This window comes from Equus quagga, chromosome 6, assembly GCF_021613505.1.
Source record: "Equus quagga isolate Etosha38 chromosome 6, UCLA_HA_Equagga_1.0, whole genome shotgun sequence".
Classification (NCBI taxonomy): Eukaryota; Metazoa; Chordata; class Mammalia; order Perissodactyla; family Equidae; genus Equus; species Equus quagga.
The window spans coordinates 17370237-17391071 of NC_060272.1; the positions used below are offsets into that span (position 1 = coordinate 17370237).

The window sequence follows — 20835 nt, forward strand, 5'->3', positions numbered from 1 at the left end:
CCATTGAAGTAAGTTCTACAGCTTTTCCAGAAAGACAAAAAGCTGAGGAGAGTGGTTCTGACCCACGGGATCTTGCCACCCAGGCAATGTCTGAAGGCATTTATAGTTGTCACAACTTGGGGTGGGGAGATGCTACTAACATCTTGAAGATCGAATACATGTTAGATGCTGCTAACCATCCTTCAATGCACAGGTCAGCCACCCGCAACAAAAGAGGCATCCAGCCTAAAATGTCAGTAAGTGCTGAGCTTGAGAAATCCTACCTTAGGGGGAAGGGCTTCTAATAAGGTAGGATGTGTCTTACTGTGTGATCTCTCTGTGTGCCTCTCATTGTTCCTCATCCCAATCTCTGCTCTTGGACTGCTTGACCCTGAGCGCCCAACTCTCTCTGTCTCCCTGTGCTCCCAGGCCTGCCCTGATGGAGCCTCCAGGCTGGGCCACAGGAGCCTCCAATGACTGGGGCTGGCAGAATCTCCAGGGACAACTAACCAATGATTAATTATTTGTCACAGCTAACAGTGCTTTAAAATACGTTATTCTTTGAACAATAGGTAACTTATTTGAGTGGAGCTAGGGCATTTGTTGAGTGATTGACTGATCTTAGCTGACATAGGTCACATTCCCCTTCTCATATGGGAGTTTAGAGAGTGGGTGTGAGCCTTCTCTGCTTCTGCTTCGCCAGGGGAGAGTCATTCATTCATTGATCCAGAAGAGTTTTAAGTGACTCACTATGTGCCAGGCCCAGTGAACACTGCAGAAAGATGAGTCCTGCCCTCATGGAGTCCTTCTAGAGGGGAGAGAGGCTACATAAGTGGGTTATTTTTTCTCTCAACAAATAGATTGTAGTAAATAGGTAAGGAAAGTAAGAAGAGGGAAATAGAGAATCAAGCTGTGTTTTTTAAGACAAGGTGGCCCAGGGCTTTCTGCGGAGGCGACAGTTAGATTGAGACCTGGAGGAGAGACGGTGTAATCATGGAGAAAATGGGGAAAACATTTGTTCCCAGCAAAGTGAACAGCAGACAGGAGCTTGGAACCATGGCAGGCCAGTGTGGCCGGAATGCTGTGAGTGAGGGAGACTGGGCAGGAGATGGGGTTGGTGAGCAAGGAGGAACATGGTCACAGATGACACCCCATCAGGAATTGAGGTGTGATCCCGCTGCAGGAGAACAGCATGGTCTTGCATGTTTAAGAAATCCTTCTGGCTTTTCTGTGGAAAGATCTTAGAGAAATGAGGAGTGGAAGCAGGTAGCACTGAGGACCGATGGCGGCTTGGGCCTCAGTAGGGGAGCAAAGATGCAGGGCAGGGGATGGGTCAGGCTGCATTTTGGAGGTAGCACCTGCAGGACTGGTTGATGGGTTGGCTGTGAGGGTGAGGGAAGGGAGGCATCCAGGGTGGCTACCAGGTTTCTGGTTTGAGTGGTGGGCTCTGTGGGGTTGATGTTCACTGAGATGGGGAAGAGCAGTTTTGTGGGGAAATCAGGAGTTGCGTTTTGGACATTAAAGTGGAGATGCCGATTAGACCTCTGAGAGTAGGCAGTTAGCCATAGGAGTCTGCAGTGTCGGGGAGGGGCCTGGCTTTCGGCATTTGGACCGTATTTGAAGTAGTGGATGCACAGGTATCCGCTAGGGAAGGTGTGAGGCTGTGCTCACGTCAGTGGCCTGCAGGGGCCAGACCAGCTGATTAAATAAGAGGATGGCAGGTGCAAGGTCACAGCCATTGGTGGGTATCATGGAGGTCTGAAAGCCCATCTTTAATATATTCAACAGAGATAGAGAGTAAGGAAGGTTCCAGAAGAGACGAGAAGAAGAAAGTGAACAGCTGGAGTTTTGGGGTGCCCTTTGTGTTGGGAGTGGAAGTCACTTGTAGTGATGCTGGGAGTTGGGGCGAAGGGGAAACCTGATCCAGCAACTGATGAAGTTGCCAAAGAATGATAGAATTTTCTAGATGGAGTAGTGAGTAGCCGATGCCATGGCCTTTAGAGGTGCCAGGGGTGTTTACAGCTAGGAGGGATATGGAGGTGGAAAATGGAATTAGAGAAACTGGAGTGCCACCCTGAGGCTGCAGGCAAGCCGTATGCCCTGGGGGCAGCCAGGCCTCCTGCCAAGAGCAAGGCGGCGCTGAGGGCTTGAGGGAGTTTGCTAATCATAGAGGAGTCCCAGGGAGTTTCGTGGGAGGGCAGGGAGGCAGGGTTGGGAACCGGGGTCAGAATGTAGGTGGTAGAGGTTAACCAGGGAGACTTGGTCCCCTGGTGCTGGTGGAGGGGAGCAGGATGTGACTTACAGAGAAGTGGGTGATGTGTGGTCCTCAGTGGGTGGTTTAGTCCAGGGTCTTCATGGAGATCACTGCCTTGGGTGGCTTGTGGCTGAAGGTTGGAGGTGGGGGTCAGAACAGCTAAGCCCTTCGTGGGGCTCCATTATTGGGAAGCTGTACCCATTTGGTGTTCAGAAAGTGTAACAGTGAAGCCATTGCTTTTTCACCTCTCTTCCCCAGAGCTCCCTGAGGGGAAAGGGGGTGAAGGAGTACCCTTAGGAAGTGTAGAAGTGTTAGCAGAAGCAGCTCCCTGCAAGCATGACATTTCTTTGCCAATTTTTCCTTTTTTTTTTTTTTTTTTAAAGATTGGCACCTGAACCAACATCTGTTGCCAATCTTTTTTTTTCTTCTCCCTAAGGTCCCCTGTACATAGGGGTATATCCTAGTTGTAAGTCCTTCTGGTTGTGCTATGTGGGATGCTGCCTCAGCATGGCTTGATGAGCGGTGCCAGGTCCATGCCCAGGATCTGAACTGGTGAAACCCTGGGCCACCGAAGTGGTGGAATGCATGAACTCAACCACTCCACCGTGGGACCAGCCCCAATTTTTCTGTTTATTCAGTGTTGATTTTTTGTGTGTGTGAGGAAGACTGGCCCCGAGCTAACAGCTTTTGCCAGTCTTCCTTCTTTTGCTTGAGGAAGATTGTTGCTGAGCTAACATCTGTGCCAATCTTCCTCTATTTTATGTGGGATGCTACCACAGTGTGGCTTGACGAGTGGTGCTAGGTCCCTACCTGGGATCCGAATCTGCCAACCCTAGGCCACCAAAGTGGAATGTGTGAACTTAATTCCTATGCCACTGGCCTGGACCTTGCTTTTTTTTGACTTTACAGTTTACTAAAACGTCCAGGAAGTTGTGCCAAGTGTTTCTGTGGTATTGTGTGCTCCTGGGGCACTTGTGAACAGTCCTTGGGGCTTGCCAGTCGGGCACCTGCTCCATGGGGCACTTGGCCTGGGAACTGCTTATATTGTTTTAGTCATTTTACATTTCACTTCCTTCTCACTTTATGGGAAACAAGCTAGGCAAGAATGGCAGCCAAATCTGAGGTGTGCAAGGAGGAAGGCCTCCACCGAAGAAGCCTCGTTGCAACCCTAAATGCTGATTTATCATCATGGCTCATTTCTGTGTGGTGCAGATACTCACTGAGCTCCACTGTGTTCCAGGAGCTGTGCTGGGCACTGAGCATGCAGAAATGGCTGAGAAGCCACCCTGCCCTCGGGTGACCCCTGCTCTGCTGTGGAGATGATGGTGTTAAGGGCAGTGTCTGCACAGTAGAGAGCCGTCTATACCCGTGTTTTTCAGACATAAGGTCTCAACCCATTAGTGCACCAGGAAACTAGTTTAGTGGATTCTGACTGGTGTTTCTCTTTAAAAATGAAGAAAAAATTGTGGTAAAATACACATAGCACAGTATTTACCATCTTAACCATTTCAAGTATACAGTTGAGTGACATTAATTATGTTACGCTGTTGTGCAACCGTCTTCACCATCCATCCGCAAGATTCTTCCTATCAATAAAACCGAAACTCTGTACCCGTTAAAGTACAGCGCCCCATTCTTCCCTCCCCCTTCCCCTGGCAACCTCCATTCTGCTTTCTGTCTCTATGCATTTGACTCTTCTGTATACGTTGTATAAGTTGGATCATATGGTATTTGTCCTTTTGTGGCAGGCTTATTTCACTTAGCAGAATATCCTCAAGGTTCATCCATGTAGTAACATGTGTCAGAATTCCCTTTCTTTTTAAGGCTGAGTAATGCAGTGTATGCTTATACCACACTTTGTTTATCCATTCATTTGTCAGTGGACGCTTGGGTTGCTTCCAGCGCTCAGCTATTGTGAATAATGCTGTGATTACAGACGTACAATGACTGGCATTTCTTTTTTAAGGAAGTGGGGGTAGAATCGAAAATATCAGAGTAGCATGGGGAAATGTGTACACAGCGTGGGCAGACCTTCTGAGTGTTCAAGAGCACTTGGGAATCTGGATTTTTATGGGAAATCTCCTTATTTCTTTTAGCTAATTTTTAAAAAATAATAATGTGTGCCACACCAAATATATTTGTTGCCAGGATCTTATGTGTGGGCCTCCAGTGGGTGACTTCAGGCAAAAGAGAGTACAAGGGATTTTTGATAAGTGCCACATAGGTTGCCCATGAATCCAAGGAAGGAGAGGTTTGCTGGCAAGAGGGGTCAGAGAGGGCTCCGTGAAGGGGCTGGAACTTGAACAGGGATTGATTAAGTCAGATTTAAAAAAAGGGGGTACAGGGACTCTCATTCATTGCTAGTAGGAATGCAAAATGGTGCCCCCACTTTGGAAGAGCATTTGGTGGTTTCTTAAAAAACTCAACATACTCTTAAACCATGTGATCCAGCAATTGTGCTCCTTGGTATTTACCCAAAGGAGTTTAAAACTTAGGTCCACATGAAAAGCTGCACACGGTGTTCTTTTTTTTTGTTTTTAAGCAGTCATAAGTTTTTGTGCGTCATATGACATGGCAGTCAAATACATAAAGCTAGAAATAAAATAAAGACTTGTTAAAACTATACCTTTCAATAAACACATTGTGCTAACTACACACCAGCTACCATTCATTCTAAGTACAAACACAAATGTCAATTTAATAGGTGTGCATAGACTATACATACATGCTAATAGATGTTAATAGAATATATGTTATTCTCTTGTTAATTCCTTTTTTAAAAATTATTTTACACATGGATGTTTATAGCAGCTTTATTCATAACTGCCAAAAGTTGGATGCAACCAATATGCTCTTCATCGGTGAATGGATAAATAAATTGTGGTCCATCCAGACAATGGATATCCTTTAACAGTAAAAAAGAAATGAGTTATCGAGCTATGAAAAGACATGGAGGAGTCTTCGGTGCATATTATTAAATGAAAGAAGCCAGACTGAAGAGGCTAGATACTGTGCGACCCCAACTATATGACATTCTGGAAAAGGCAAAACTGTGGAGACAGTAAAAAGATCAGTGGTTGCCAGGGATTGAGGGGAGGGGAGGATGACTGACAGAGCAGGGAGGATTTTTAGGGCAGTGAAACTACTCTGTGATGCAATAAGGGTGGATACATGTTGTAATACATCTGTCCAAACCTATAGAATATACAACACCAAGAGGAGCCCTAATGTACACTCTGAACTTTGGGTGATAATGACGTGTCAACATAGGTTCGTCGATTGTAACAAATGTACCACTCTGGTGGAGGATGTTGATAATAGGGGAGGTTGTGTGTGTGTGTGTGGGGAGGGGCAAGGAGTATATGAGAACTCTCTGTACTTTCAGTGTTGCTGTGAACCTAAAAGTGTGATAACAAAGTTAAGTCTATTAAAAAAAAAAAAAGGATGAAGACCTACCACGTGTGGGAGGAATAGAGGTAGGAGTGTCAGGGTGTGTGCACAGGATAAGATGGAAGCCTGGCTGGGAAAAGGGGTTCCTGTTGGGACAAAGGGATATGTGACTGAAAGGGCAGGTTGGAGCTGCTGTAAACATGCAGGCACTCACACTGGCGATGCTTCTACCAAGGCACAGCTTGGCAAGCTGCATGAGGTGATGCAGCTCCTAAATTAGCCTAAAGGCACAGGTGTTTATCTCCCATGGACTGATAAACTTTAAGTCTATGAAAGCATCAAGATAACTGACCAAATTATATCAGTTCTTTGGCCTTGAGTTAGGTATCCCTTTCAGTTAAGAAAATGTGAATTGCATGTTCACATGCAGGTAATTCAGCTTCTGGAGCAATTCTTTGATCCAAGTAAGGTACTTTCTTTTCTGTGCTTCGTGGTTTCATAAATCCCAATGAGTGGCGTCAAAGGCTGGCCTTGTTAGGCAGTCATACTCCTTACTCTCAGGAGGGATACCTTGAGTTTGGAAACAAGACCTAGGTCATCGCTTATGGGGGATGAAATTTAATAGTTTGCAAGGAAGTTCTTGATTGGAACAAGCACTAATGGCCAGATCTTCAGAGGAGGGTCAGCCCCAGGGACTGATGGGCTCAGAAGTGATCTTGGTGACGATTGAGTCCTGCGCCTTGTGGTGGCCATGCAGCCTGTGCTAACTAGATGGGGTATCACCTGCTGGTTGTGGGGTCCCTTACTTGCTAGTTCCAGCCAACGGTGCCTTAATCCCTTCACAAACTTGTGAATTGGCTAGCAAGAATGGTATCTTACTCGTGATTCCTCGTTTTGTTCTCACTATTACTAAATTGTGTGCAAATGTGTCAAGTGTGTGTGTATGTGTGTGTGTGTGTGTGTGTTTAAGAAGAGGATTAGGATAGTTATCCATGCCCAGTAGTTGTAGATTTTTGGTGTTGGTTGTAGTGTGGGAGAGAGTGTTGGGAAGATGTGTGTTGATAGCACAAGGACACTAAAGAAGTAAAAGGCATGGATTAGCTCAGGAGAGAAAAGGGAGACAAGAAGACCAGGGGTGAACCAGAGAAAGGCTCACAAGCTCCAAGGTAGGAAGTCTCTGCAGTGCTCACAGCCTGGGAGGACCCAGGCAGTGGGAGTGGAGGGAGCTGGGGAGCGCTGGGGAGGGAGGGGCACGCAGTCTGCAGGCTGCTTTGCTTATTTTGACGTGGAAAGAATAGGTAGTAGATGGAAGGGGAAGGGATGAGAAAAATGGATTTCGAGCAAGTTTTAGGAACAGAGGAAAGTCACAGAGGCACGAGGGAAGAAGATTCTAGCTTGAGAGTTGCCACCTACATTTAATTTGATCTGGCTGTGGGTCGCTCCAGGAAACTTGGGGTGGTGACCCATTTTGAGATAGCTCACCTGTGGTGTGAGGGTTTGATCTCACACTGAATGGATTCCAGTGATGTCTGTGTCCAGGCACCACGACATACCGGGCACTGTCTGGTTATGGAGAGTCCAAGTGGTGTGTGAATAGTCATTGCCCTGAACAAGTTGCGCTGAGGCAGTTGGGAGGGAAATGCTGTTGCTGTCTTCAGTGTTGCAGGAAGAGAGAGTAACACCGGGGAGAGAAGGACTGTTGGGGCAGAACTGGGTTGAGGGAAGGTGCAGGCAGTCAGTGGGTCTGGAATTGGTGAGTACCCTCTCTCAGTTGGAATTAAGGTATCAGTTGACTCAGGTCTCCATGTCTAATTCCTTACTTAGGTGGTGACAGATAATTTAGGCTCCTGTCAAAGTAGGCTTGCCATGAGATGGAAATGAAAACCTTTAGCCCTTGGTGGTACCTGTGGGGCTCAGCCCGGCCTTTTGGGATTTGGGCAGTGAAGGAGATTGGGAGGTCCTTAAATCAAGAGCCATGGTGGGAGAAATTTGCTTAATCAAGTAACTTTATCTATCAAAGTTATTACAGGCTTTCTAATGGGGCCCAAATTGATGACTGGGGAGCTGTCGTGGTCAGGGCTCGTATTTGTCTGGGGGGACTTCGTAGGGTTCGGAGCAACCTGAGCTGACCCTCTCACCAGCCTTGGGAGGTGTTATCTCCAGGTGTTCTGCCCATTTGCCAGAGGCCAATACTGAGAGATTACTGTTTATAGCTAGTTCAGGGTCATACAACCAGAAGGTGACAAAGTCTAGACTGTAATGCAGGAGGATTTCCACCTGAGGTGCATCAAACAAAAATTTTTTGTATGTATGAGGAAGATGGGCCCTGAGCTCACATCTGTTGCCAATCTTCCTCTTTTTGCTTGAGGACTGTCACTGAGCTAATAACTGTGCTAGTCTTCCTCTACTTTATGTGGGATGCTGCCACAGTATGGCTTGATGAGCCACTGGGCTGGCCTCTAAAATGTAGACCTTTTAAATGAAACCCATGCATGTAGGATTCTAATTAGATACAGATGTGTAATTATGGATCCATGTCACTTCCCTTTTCTCTTAATTTTTAACAGGTGGCTAAACCCCTTGTTTAAAATTGGTCATAAGCGGAGATTAGAAGAAGATGATATGTATACAGTGCTTCCAGAAGATCGCTCAAAGCACCTTGGAGAAGAGTTGCAAGGGTAAGCAACAGGCAGTAACGAGAAGGGTCAGAAGAAACAGAACTTCTAAGTCTGTGGCTAATGGTTTAGAATGGGGTTTGCCTTCCTTTGGGCCCTTCTGCAGCTTGACTTCCCCTGAGGCTGTCCAGACTTAGCCTACTTGGGCGGCTGAGGGAAACTGTTTCTTGTGCATTTGTGGAAGTAGGGGAGCCAGCATTGAAGGCCCTGGATGCCAAGATCTGTCCTTGGAGCTGGTATCACTGGAGGAGGTTGTCTGTACCCATGTCTGCCTTCTTGGGTGGCTCATGGCATGGCAAATCCAGCAGAGCTTGGCAGTAACTTCTTGTTTCCCGAGACTGGGACTTTTTCCCTCAAGGCCGGTTGTTCTGGTGCTTCAGATTCTGTGCCACACATCTTCGAGGAGCCCTGCAAACAATTAGCATTTATGGGACAGCCACAGAGTGCCCTAATAAATGCTTGTCTTTCATCCTGCTGCCTCTCCCTGTGGCCTGGCGTGCTGCCTCTTTTTGCTTTGTTTCTCATTGCAGGTGCTGGGATAAAGAAGTTTTGAGAGCCAAGACAGACGCACGGAAGCCTTCTCTAACAAAGGCAATCATAAAGTGTTATTGGAGATCCTATTTAGTTTTGGGAATTGTTACGTTTATTGAGGTAAAACCTTTTACATAAGGTCGTTGTTTTTCATTGGACTCAGATCTGTAATGAGATGGGTGGGACTGTTGGGGAGAGACAAATAGTTTAAGGTCTGAGGATAAAGCATGTCTAAGAAACATGATGTAGCTCAGCGGTGGTATTTATCTTTAGAATGAGTGCTGACCTCAGGGGGATTGTTATTTTTCTTTTTTTTTTTTAAAAGATTTTATTTTTCTTTTTTTGTCCCCAAAGTCCCCCGGTACATAGTTGTGTGGTTTTTTTTTTTAAGTTGTGAGTCCCTCTAGTTGTGGCATGCGGGATGCTGCCTCAGCATGGCACGATGAGCGGTGCCACGTCCGTGCCCAGGATTCGAACTGGCGAAACCCTGGGCCGCGGAAGTGGAGCGCGAGAACCCAACCACTCAGCTGCGGGGCTGGCCCCTATTATTTTTCTTTTAACCAATTAAAGTATGGAGTTGTGGAAGAATAGCACTGAAAAGGAAAGGCATTTTATGCCATATTAGGGCATTGTTGGTGCTCAGTAAATGTTATAAATGCTGAGAGTGATCCTTCACCAAAAGGAGATCCTATAACCTCAAGGACTAGGTGCCCTGTGGTTTGGAGGAAGGAAATTTGGCCCAGAGCCCAGAATAACATAAGAATTTTGCAGGTGCTCAACAAAAAATTAACTTGACCAGGCCGTATGTTGATAAATGCTTTCCCAAGCCGGTACTCTCGCCTCTCCCCTTCCAGGGGGACAGAACCTGGGACCTTGAGTATGGGCTGGAATTGCCCAGCTCTCCCGAGGGCACACACCCCATTTCCAGTTGGCCAGGTTCCGTGAGCCAAAGTCCCTTCTGTGGAGGGGCGTGGGCCTCACCATGCATCCTGGCAAATCCGCGCATCGCCCATTCTGGTTTCTTGTCCCTGGTTGTTGGGGTGGATTGGTGGTTGGGGGGTTAGAGTCTTGGTAGCGTGGCATTGCAGAGTGTGGGAGTGGATGTGCAGTGGAAAACCAAAAGCAGAGAGCCATGAGGTCAGTGAACTCCGTCACCCCAAGGGCCCCCGTCAAGATCTTCCAGTAACACAGCTTTCTCCCTGGGGGCACAGTGCCAGTTCGCCTGCCTGTTCTAGGCTGCGGCCTCCTGGAGGTATTCTGAAAATCCGTCTGGGTGACTTGTGCGCTCTGTGGTACCTTAGTGTACTACCTTAGGAACATTCGTGGCCCTGCAAGTGTGTGAGACTAGTAGAGATACAAGTTGCAGTTGCTGTGCAAGGGTTGTTTAAGATGCAGAAAGGCGGTGAGTTGTCCTTAGTGCATTTTGTTGGGGTGAGATGGGTTGGCCATTTGATTTGTTTGTGGAGGGTGTAGCTCCTTGAAAAGGCTCTGTCCTGAAGGGCACTGTGGGCAGTGGGTAGGTAGGTAGGTGAACTCTGCCCAACACAACTGGAAAAACCGGAGAATCTGTCAGCTGACAGGTGACCGATGGTGCTGGGAGACTGAAGTGCTTGTTGATGGCAAAGGCAGGTGGCCAGTGTGCCAGAGGGCGGGGACAGGTATATGGGGCAGAGTGCCACCTTTGAGAGGGCACCGAGCACACCTGCATACTGCTGTGGACTTCTGAAGGCAGGGTGAAGATGCAAACCAGTGGGACTGACTCCAGGGTCTGGGGTTGCCAGCCTGTGTTTAACCTGTGCACAGGTATCCCAATGATGGTGTTTCTACATGGTGACAATAAGTCTTAGTTTGAAGTAAGCTGGTGTCATCGTGGCCTGTGTGTGCAGGATTTCCTGACCAAATCTGGCGGCCCACATCATAGAGCAGAGCTCTCATGGATTCTGCTTTTCAGGAAGCCCCGGAGCCTCACTATGTGCCTGTGGCCCATGCCAGGTATCCAGTTGGGGGTGGGCAGGGACGAGTGGCCTTGGGGTTTTGTGTTGGATCATGTCCTGGAGCAGGCCTCCCTCTGCTGCCCCTGGCTCTGCAGTTTCCCTTTGCTACCAGGTGCTGAAGAAGCTAAAGACAGCTGGATCCCAAAGGGTGGCCCATGTAGCTGGGTTTGAACTGAGCTTCTGCTTTTCTTCGCTTCATGGGCTGCTGGTCCTTGGGGTGGGGTCTCCAAAACCTGGATGGTGACTCGATCCCATCTCAGGACGAGCTGCAGGTCTTTGTGTGCCAAGATTTGGGATAAGTAGACATAGAGGTCGAGGCCGCAGGAGCTGGGGTTCTTCCTGAGAGGGGACAGGCCCCACTGTGGTGCTGGCAGTGTTGATTTCAAAGTTGTGCAGCCACGGTATTACTTAACAGATGGGGGATCCAGGATGGCCAGAATGGGGGTGGAAGGAAGGTGCAAGTGGAAGAGCACTGGGCTCTCTTTTAGGAGGTTGGTCATTGGGCAGTCATGGCAGAAAAGTGGGGACTAGAGTACCTGACAAATGTGGGAGCTTATACTCACTAGTTTTAGTATTAGTAGTAGCAGCAGCAATACAGGCTCATAGTCGGTAGTAGTAGTAGTAATGGTACTCCTCCTCAGTAGTAATAATACTCAGCAGTAGGAATAGTAGCAGCAGCAGTAGTAGGGCACATACTCAGTAGTAGTATTACTAGTAGCAGCAGTAGTAGGGCTCATACTCAGTAGTAGTATTACTAGTAGCAGCAGCAGTAGGGGCTCATACTTGGCGGTGGTGGTGGCGGTAGTGGCATTGGCAGCAGCAGCAGTACTGGTTGCAGTATAGTAGTAATAATAGTAAGTACTTGAAAAATACGTATCAGGAACTGCTGTGAACACTTTACATGTAATATTAGTTTTATTCCTTTGGCCGACTCAAACGAGGTGGAAAGTATTACTATCCCCATTTTAGAAAAGAGGACACATAGTGCCAAGTAATTTCTTAATGTGCTCAGGTCACACAAAGCATAAAGGACGGAGCCAAGGTTCGTCTCACGTGCTCTGACATGAGCCTGACTATCTCTAGGACTGATAGCTCGTCCACTGTCAGGAAGGCTCCTCTCGAGAACTTTGTCTTCAGGGTCTCAGATACATGCATCTTGAACTTGGCCTAAAGATAGTAAGTAGGATGCAAAGAACTCCCTGGAGCAGGAAGTCAGATTGGGGATTGTAAGTTAGGACGGAGTCCAGGTGACCATGTCCCTCGGGTGCTGGAGGTGACCAGGGCGTTGACACTAGCAGCAGCAGCGTGGTGTATTCAGATAGACCAGGAGTCCTTTAGAAAGTAGATGAGGTTGTGGCTACCCTGGTGGCGTACGTTCTTAAACATCCACAATCTTAAGACACCATTCAAGGTTGGCTCCCCGAGACGGACCAGTGGGAAGGTAGTGGTCTTGCATGGGACTCGGGTGATCTGAGCAGAGGCTGAGTTCTCGATGTTGTTACTTAGTGCTCCTGGGAGCTGGTGTCTCTGAATCGTGGATGGGGTGTGCATTTGCTTGGCTCAGATGAGAACCCCCGGTCAGTCACTAGTGTGGGGGACAGTTCTCCTGTTCTGGTGTCAGAACATACTTTCCCCAGGTGGGATGTGCACCAGGCCTGAGATGTCAGGGTGACAGCTGGGTGGAGCCAGGCAGTGCTGGTAGCAGATAAATCAGAGGTGAGGTGTTGCTGGGCTTTCTCCCACGAGGGTACCTGTGCTGTGTTCGGGACAATATCTTGGTGGTTTACAGTATAAAATTAGACAATGGCTTAAAAGAGCTTGATGACTAGCATATGATACTTGTTCTAACTTTGTCTTTAAAATAATAATTGGCAGAACTCTTAGTTTGGATGCAGTGAAGTTCAGGGAGCTGAAGGTCGTTAGAGTTCAATTAGAAGTAAACCTTGAGGGGCCGGCCCAGTGGCGCAGCGGTTAAGTTCGCACGTGCCGCTTCGGTGGCCTGGGGTTCGCCGGTTCGGATCCCGGGTGTGGACATGGCACCACTTGGCAAGCCATGCTGTGGTAGGCATCCCATGTATAAAGTAGCGGAAGATGGGCATGGATGTTAGCTCAGGGCCAGTCTTCTTCAGCATAAAGGGGAGGATTGACAGCAGATGTTAGCTCAGGGCTAATCTTCCTCAAAAAAATAAGTAAACCTTGAATTTTTTTTTTTTTTCTGGCAGTCGAAAGAAGACTGAACTCCAGCGCAGATACTCTTGTTTTCCTAGACTTGCCTGTTGATACTCTGCTATTTTGGAGAAGTTAGAGAGAATTGATTTCTTATGGTGAAGCTAGGAAGGATCAGTTACATTTCAAAAATCATTTTCAGGTGCTGTTTTGGGTTTTCAAGGATTAAAGCTAGTTCCTGAGTTAGATGGAATGAACATTAGTTTAATAATTGATTTTTTTTTTTTGAGGAAGATTAGCCCTGAGCTAACATCTGCCACCAGTCCTTCTCTTTTTGCTGAGGAAGACTGGCCCTGAGCTAACATCCATGCCCATCTTCCTCTGCTTCATATATGGGCCAAGCAGTGCCATGTCTGCACCTGGGATCTGAACCGGCGAACCCTGGGCCACCAAAGCAGAACGTGCAAACTTAACCCTGCAACACCAGGCTGGCCCCTTGATTTTTTTTGAAGTGGCTTCCCATTTTGTGATCTTGTATCGCCCCTGCTTGTTGGTCTTTGTGTTTTAGATATTGGAAGATCTGAACTCATCATAGGGTTTGCTATAAAGTAGACGTTTCCTTTGTGACCTCCAGCCCTGTTTTAATTCTTCTGGTATACAGAACGTCTGGCAGGTTATCCATGATTTCCCAGCACAGCACGGGTAGGGCCCTCCCTGGGCACCGCTGGCAGCACCAGCAAGAGGCAGGATGATGCCAGGCTAGGCTTCTGAGGTTGAGATTTCGAAGTAGTGGAAACCTCTATCCTATGAGAATTGAGGAATGATTGTAACGCTCAGAGAAAGAAGTACCAGGCCGATGTTGAACGTGCTACTCCTGCAGGCCCACTCTAAGTAGAACAGAACAGCAGCCAGTTCCTAGCACCTCTCTGTGCACCTCCCCGGAAACTGCCTTGGGGACAGAGCAAGTCTCCACCTGCCCAGAGTCCTCAGGGTAAAGAGGAGGAGCTTGAAGCCTCTGCATGGGCCACATGCCTCTGAGGCCACCTCCCCATGTCATCAGGGCCTTTTCTTGGAGAGATGAGGTTTCTGCCTGCTGGCGTGTTAGTGGGGTCTCAGGAGTCAGTGTGGGTTCGCCCAGTCCCCTTCCACAAGAGAGGAGGAGCACCAGGGGTCAGGTCCTGTTGCATTGATTATTAGTAATGTCCTCAGTGATAACCCTGAGTCATGCTGGAGGGTAATGCATTTCAATCTATCTTCTTTAAGAAGTCAGGGAAGTAGGTGGTTCATTTTAAAAAGATTGTGTTCATAATGGTTAAAACTTAAAAAAATTTGCTTGGAAGTGAAGCATCTGATTACTTGCTTTTTGTGTGTGTGTGTGTGTGTGAGAGAGAGAGAGAGAGAGAGGAAGATTGGCTCTGAGCTAACAGCTGTGGCCAATCTTCCTCTTTTTGCCTGAGGAAGATTTTCACTGAGCCAACATCTGTGCCAGGCTTCCTCTGTTTTATGTGGGACACTGCCACAGTGTGGCTTGACAAGTGGTGCTAGGTCCATGCCTGGGACCCAAACCCATGAACCCCAGGCTGCCGAAGTTGGGCGCACGAACTTAACCACTACGCCACCGGGCCGGCCCCCAGAAAAGCTGGCTTTTACAAATGACTATTCTCGGAGTTGTTCTACCATGATCGCCTGTAAGCAGCAGTGAGTGAAAACAGCCTGTGCCATTTAGCGTGCAATAGGTCTCTTCCCAGGACTTGTGTATAATAAAAGGGATCCTAACTTCCACATATTTTTATGCTGGTTTGAGAGCACTTTGAGCTGTCATAGCTCATTTAGGTGTCCCAAGATTCCTCTGAGGTAGACAAGGCAGATATTTCCACAGTTAAGGATGTGGAGGTGCAGGAGGGAATGAGATGGGCTCAGGGTCTTGTGACTTGAAGTTGCCGACCTGGCTTCTGAAGCAAAACATTGGTTCCTGGGCTAGTGCTCTTTGCATTCTGTCCCGACACTTTCTCTCCTGCCACAGCTGCCACTGAAGGGTCAGAGAGCCGAGAGTAGGTGTTTTTTTCTGATGACGGATCTGCGCTCCTCTGTCAACTGTTCTTAGGTTTTTAAGAACATTTCAAAAGTACAAGAATAGAGTAGGATTGAAGGGTAGCCGAAAATGCCTCCCCAGAATTTGCGTTTTCGCCATAAAGACTATTTTGAGTTGATTATTTCTGAGAAACAGCTGACACTGGAGAAGCTCTGAAAACAGAGTAGAAGTTATCCTTCTGTAGGGACATAGACATTTATAAAGGAAATCTCCAAGTATGAGGGCATCTCCCTCTCTGTACCAGGAAGAGAAGGATGGCTCTAAATCATAAGAGAATCTTACCAATGGCTAAGGCTTTCAGAAGACTGAAATCTGCAAAGCAAACCTTACTCTTGTTTACTGTACTTTTCCTGTTAGTCTCTCACAGGTGACCCCCCGCCCCCCCCAACACACACTTTTCTTTCTTGTCTTTAGCTGAAGATGGTATTTAAGGTGGTGGCCTGGGCCATCTCAGGGAGGTCAGTTTTTCTGGGGCTATCCCTTATATATAGGAGTTGTACATGTTAATAAACTGCTGTTTGCTTTTCTCTTGTTAATCTGTCTTTTATTATGGGGGGGTTATTAGCCAAGAACTCAAAAGGGTAGAGAGAAAATTACTTTTCCTCCCATACTGAATAATGAGCCCCTATGTAACCCTAAACCAGCTTCAATAATTATCAACTCCTGAGTAGTCTTGATTTATCTGAACCCCTACTCATTCTCCCTTCCCAAGATTATTTTGAAGCCATGCCTAGACATCACATCATTTTATCTATAAATATTTTATCATGTATCTTTGAAAGATATGGAATCTTTTCCCTATATAATCTTAATACTATTATTATGCATTAACATTAATGCTAATCCTTTGATATGATCATTATCTAGCCAGTGTTCACATTTCTTTCTCTTTTTTTTCTTGCAGTTTGAATCAGTATCCTAATAAGGTGCATTTGATATAGGTTGTATGGGTTCTTTTTCTGTTTCCCTCTCTCTCTGTTTCTCTACTATTTTTTTTCAATTTTTTTTATTGAGTTCATAATAGTTTACATCAATGTGAGATTTCAGTGATATTCTAAGTTTTCCCTTCTTCATTTACTAGCTGAAATATTTCCATAATGAGAAACTTTGCTGTTATCCAATCTTTGGTTACTCAGAGGTATGGTATGTATAGGAAGGGCAGGGAGAATTCTTAATCTTATTACTTTTTTCTTTTTTTAAATTAGCTTTCAAAATAATGAGTTGGTTCTCCAGCATTCTCCTCTGGGGTTAATGAGTTTTTGCCGTTTTTATGAGTATCAGCGTGAGCTCATGGAGTTAAACATTTCTGAGGTGCTTCAGTCCATTACAGTTGTCATCTGTGTGCTCAACTTTGGCTGTCTTTGGCCACTGGGAGTCTGTTCAAGTTGAGTCCTCAGTCTTTTGTACATACTTTGGTAGTCTTCGCTAGTTTCCTTGTTTTCTGGTGTGATAAGATGTTTCTGGCTCTTCCTGTGCAGTTTTGGCCCCAGTCCTGGAACCAGCCATTTCCAAGCAGCCCTGGCTCCTTTTCTTGGGAATGCTATTTAGAGACTATAGTCTGGGCACTAGAGGTGCCCATTGCTGCTGAGTTAGTTATTGTTTTCTTGCTTTTTGATTGGACAAAGCTGGAACACATGAAAAAAAAATAAACAGGGGCTGGCCTGGTGGCGCAGTGGTTAAGTGCGCATGTTCCGCTTCAGCCTCCCAGGGTTCACCAGTTCAGATCCCAGGTGCGGACATGGCACTGCTTGGCAAGCAATGCTGTGGTAGGTGTCCCACGTATAACGTAGAGGAAGATGGGCACTGATGTTAGCTCAGGGTCAATCTTCCTCAGCAAAATGAGGAGGATTGACAGCAGTTAGCTCAGGGCTAATCTTCCTCAAAAAAAAAGGAAATAATCATATCATGAGCTTATATGGATATTTCCAATCCAAATCAGATTCAGGACACTAGTGTTATAACTTGATATCGTTACTCTTACATCTCTGTCTCCCCCCGCCCTCATCTATTCTCTTTCCTCCCATGCCTAATCCTAGTTCTCAATGATATCAACATAATTATTCATTTTTTTATCTTATAGTATCAGCACTATCCTATCACCCATAATGTGACTTCTGGAAGCACTGTAAGATTTTTTTGCAGTAGTTCTTATTATCCTTACGGTGGGTATATCACACAGGGAATGTATTTTCAAATTTTGTTTAAAGCTACTTTTAATAGTTCTTTTTTGTATGGCTATGCTAACAACTGGATGGCTGTTTATTTAGCTACATTTGCTTCATTTTACTCTGAAATTTTGGTAATTTCTTTTTAAAAATTTATTTTATGTTTTTATGATTTCAAAGTCAAATCAACAAAAGAGGCTTTTTTTTAAAGAAGGCTGCTGTTATTGTGCCTTCCACTGGATTCCCTCTCTCCTTTTAGAGGTAACTTTAAAAACAAATTATGATTCATCTTTTCATTTTATAAATATGGTCTTTTCTGAACATTGAATTTCTCCTACTGTGCAGATGGAGGGTTTCAGTTTCATCACCGAAACCTCAGGACTTTGAGTTCATAAGGGCTTTTCTTGGAAGCATGATAATGTGGCATGTAACTCTGATTAAAACTGTTTGTGGTACTTGTAAGTCCTTCAGAGCAGATCTGCAGCCCGTCCAGGCTCAGATGCCGTGATGGTGTGGGAAAGTCAGCAGATGTTTACATGGGGTTAATTTATGCACCGTACAATCTTCAGGGAGAGGCAACTTCAGGCTCCGACCCTGATCATTGAACCTCCCGTCTCTGGAGGCTGGATCTTGGGCATCAGAGTGCTCTTAATGGCTCCAGGGGATGCTGACGTGCAGTCAGGATGAAGACGGCTGATTGACAGAGGACGCAGGTCTATCTAGAATCTTGATGGTTATTTTTTCCCTTGATTTACTGCTTTTCCTCTTTATTTCTGGATCTATCTTACCTCTGCCTTTGTCACCTGTTCCCCCATTTCTAAAAATTAACTGCCTATTCATTTTTCCCAGAAGCTCACTCTTTTCTGCTTATGTTTTACTCAAGCATTTTTTTCTTTGATAGCAGCTGCTTTTTTTTTTTTTCTTTTGGTCAGGCACTGTGTTGGATGTTTTATAGACATTATTTCTTATAATCCTCCCCAAAGTGAGAGAGTTACTACTGTTATCTGCCTTTTATAAGTAGAAACTAAAGTTTAGAGGTTAAATAAATGTCTAAGGACACACAGATACTCAGGGAAAGATTGGTATTCAAACCTGGATCTAGTTTTCCCTAAAGCCCATGGCAGTAACCATTAAATTGTGTGCCCTATGTCCCACTTTCTCAGGATCTTCCCATGGATGAAAGTTAATCTTACTTCATGTAACAAATGTTTGCTGAATGCCTCCTCTCTGTCGAGTACTCTTCTAGGCACGTCAGATCCAGCAGTGGATGAAGTGGACAAAACTCCCTGTGTTCTGTGGGGCTCACACTCTGCCATGTTGGAAGTAGCCCATGGCCATATAACTGGCTTTGGCTGATGAAATATAAGCAGAAATGTCACTTCCAGGTGCAAGCTTTAAGAATCTGTGCATAATTCACCACCTTCCCAGCCTTCTGCTGTAGTGATCAGTTCTGGTGGCTGAAATAAGGGTGTCACCATGGTCAAGTTCTGGCGAGGACCATCTTCCCGATTGCAGATGGCTGACTTCTCCTTGTAGCCTCACATGGTGGAAAGAGTGACAGTTTGTTTCTACTTCTTGTATCTTCTTTTTTTTCTCATGAATCCCGGATGGTGGAGTTGGATGGGAAGTGTTTCAAATACATGGGGAGACATGGTGGAGGAACTGTGCCCCCTGGGGAAGTTTTAACATCTAGTTATGAAGGAAGTTACCCTAAGAATCAAGGGGTGGGGCCCAAATGTCAGTTTCTTGAAGGAGGCTGGATACCACCTACTCGACGAAGAAACACCCGCCTCAAAGACCCAGACACTGGTCGAACCTTGAGCCGTGGGGTGTTGTGGTATTATATGGAGCTCTTTTAAAGATCTCTTCTGGTTTCCCAGTTGAGAAAAGTTCTTGTGAAGGAATAAGGACCATATTCTCTGTTGGTTTGTGGAAAGAATCTTCACTAGGTCATAGGTTGGTGTCACAGATGAAGGGTTTGTGTGAGCATTTTTTGACCTTGTTCCTGCTATCCAGAAAGTTTTAATTTGGTTAGTTTCAAGTTCGATAATGAGTATTTTCGCAGTTGTTTTATTTCTTGCTGGTTGAGGGTTAGGATCAGGAATTGATAGGTGAGTGGGAAGGTATGGGCTGTGAACTGGCATTACTCATTAGTGAGCCTGTTCACTTGACTGGATTATTAAACACTCAGCAGAAAACCCTAGATGCTTAGGCAGTAGTGACCTGCCTTCATTTTACATTCTTTTTTGCTGGATTTGTTGCATCTATCAGTATTCTGTTTGATGGGGGACATCACTCTTACTTTCTCTTATAATTACACCCATGTTAGGCTCAAATGGAATGCTGAGTAACAGGCAGCAGTGATTCACAGAGATAGTCATAAGTTAGAGGAAAGTTCGGGAGAGCAGGCATTACTGCTTGGCTTCTAGTGGATAGCCCCAGGCTTGCGTGCTGCTGCCTCGGCTGCCTTTAGCCACACCTGGGCTTGGACTGCCTGTGTGTCCAGTTTGGTGTTCTTGCTTCTTTGTATAAACCTCCAGGTTTCCATCTCAGTAAACTCAAAACAGTCTGTTTTACAACCTAGAGTATTAGGGGCTCTTCCACAGACTCTTAATGCCTCTTGGGATGAATGATTGGGGCATGCTGGAAATCTAACAATGGGCCTTTGTGTTCTTGATCTGATTGTCTTACTCGTAGGACTCGAATTAAACAGTGTTCCCAGACCTCTGTATAGTAGATGAAAACTTTCATGACCTCATGGAAGGCGAGGCAGTTGGTGAAGCCTGTGAACGTGTGTGTGCATGCATGTACAGTGGGACAGGAGGGTTGGAGTTGAATGTCACACCCATTTGAGGCATGGGCACCTCTTTCTCTAAGTATCCTGTTAGGATGCTGTTTGGCTGAGAAGATGCATGTTAGTTTTGTTCCGTTTTTGGTGTTTTGGATTCTTCTTCCCTCTCGTGCGTGAGTTCCTCACTTCAGACAAACAGAGGAGAGCTATCAGAAGCAAATTTGTCAGATGTTTACCAATTCTTTATTAACGTGGTGGGATTGCTTAAAAGGAAATGCTTGTTTCAAAGTCCAGTTTTTGAAAGATTTCCAAACTTTGGGCATTTTGTCTTTTGAGAAGTCCGTGGAGGAAGTGATGTTGAGGTTCTGTGTGTTTGCTCTCGGTGACTTGGATTTGTGTTGAGTGCTTGGTTTTCTTTAGTGGAGGAGATGGGTCCCTTATAAGGAGTTACTAGAGGAAGGAAGTAGGTTGTGGAGTGGAGAGGCCATTTGACAGGGAGGGGCGAGTTTTACTGTTTCTTTGCCTTCAGTCTTGGGAAAGAAAATTGCTTTCCCTAAGCTTTATTCAGGAGGTAAGCCCCAGTGCCTCCCAACTCACTGGTTTAGGATTCTAATGTTTACCTAGGGGAATAGATTGTTAATATTTCTTCAAAGCCACCACCTGGGGCTGGCCTCATGGCTGAGTGGTTAAGTTTGCACACTCTGCTTTGGCGGCCCAGGCCGGTTTGGATCCTGGGTGCGGACATGGCACTGCTCATCAAGCCGTGCTGAGGCAGTGTCCCACATAGCAGAGCCAGAA

The 20835-nt window shown here is 46.0% G+C and overlaps 1 protein-coding gene across 1 annotated transcript in view; it reads left to right on the top strand.

Annotated features, from left to right (window-relative positions):
- The window catches only part of ABCC4 (ATP binding cassette subfamily C member 4), a 244228-nt gene that overhangs the window by 36725 nt on the left and 186668 nt on the right, over positions 1-20835 (top strand). The window contains exons 2-3 of the mRNA XM_046664840.1: positions 8191-8301; positions 8829-8949. Coding sequence (XP_046520796.1) covers positions 8191-8301; positions 8829-8949 — 232 coding nt within the window. The remainder of the gene's footprint in view (positions 1-8190; positions 8302-8828; positions 8950-20835) is intronic.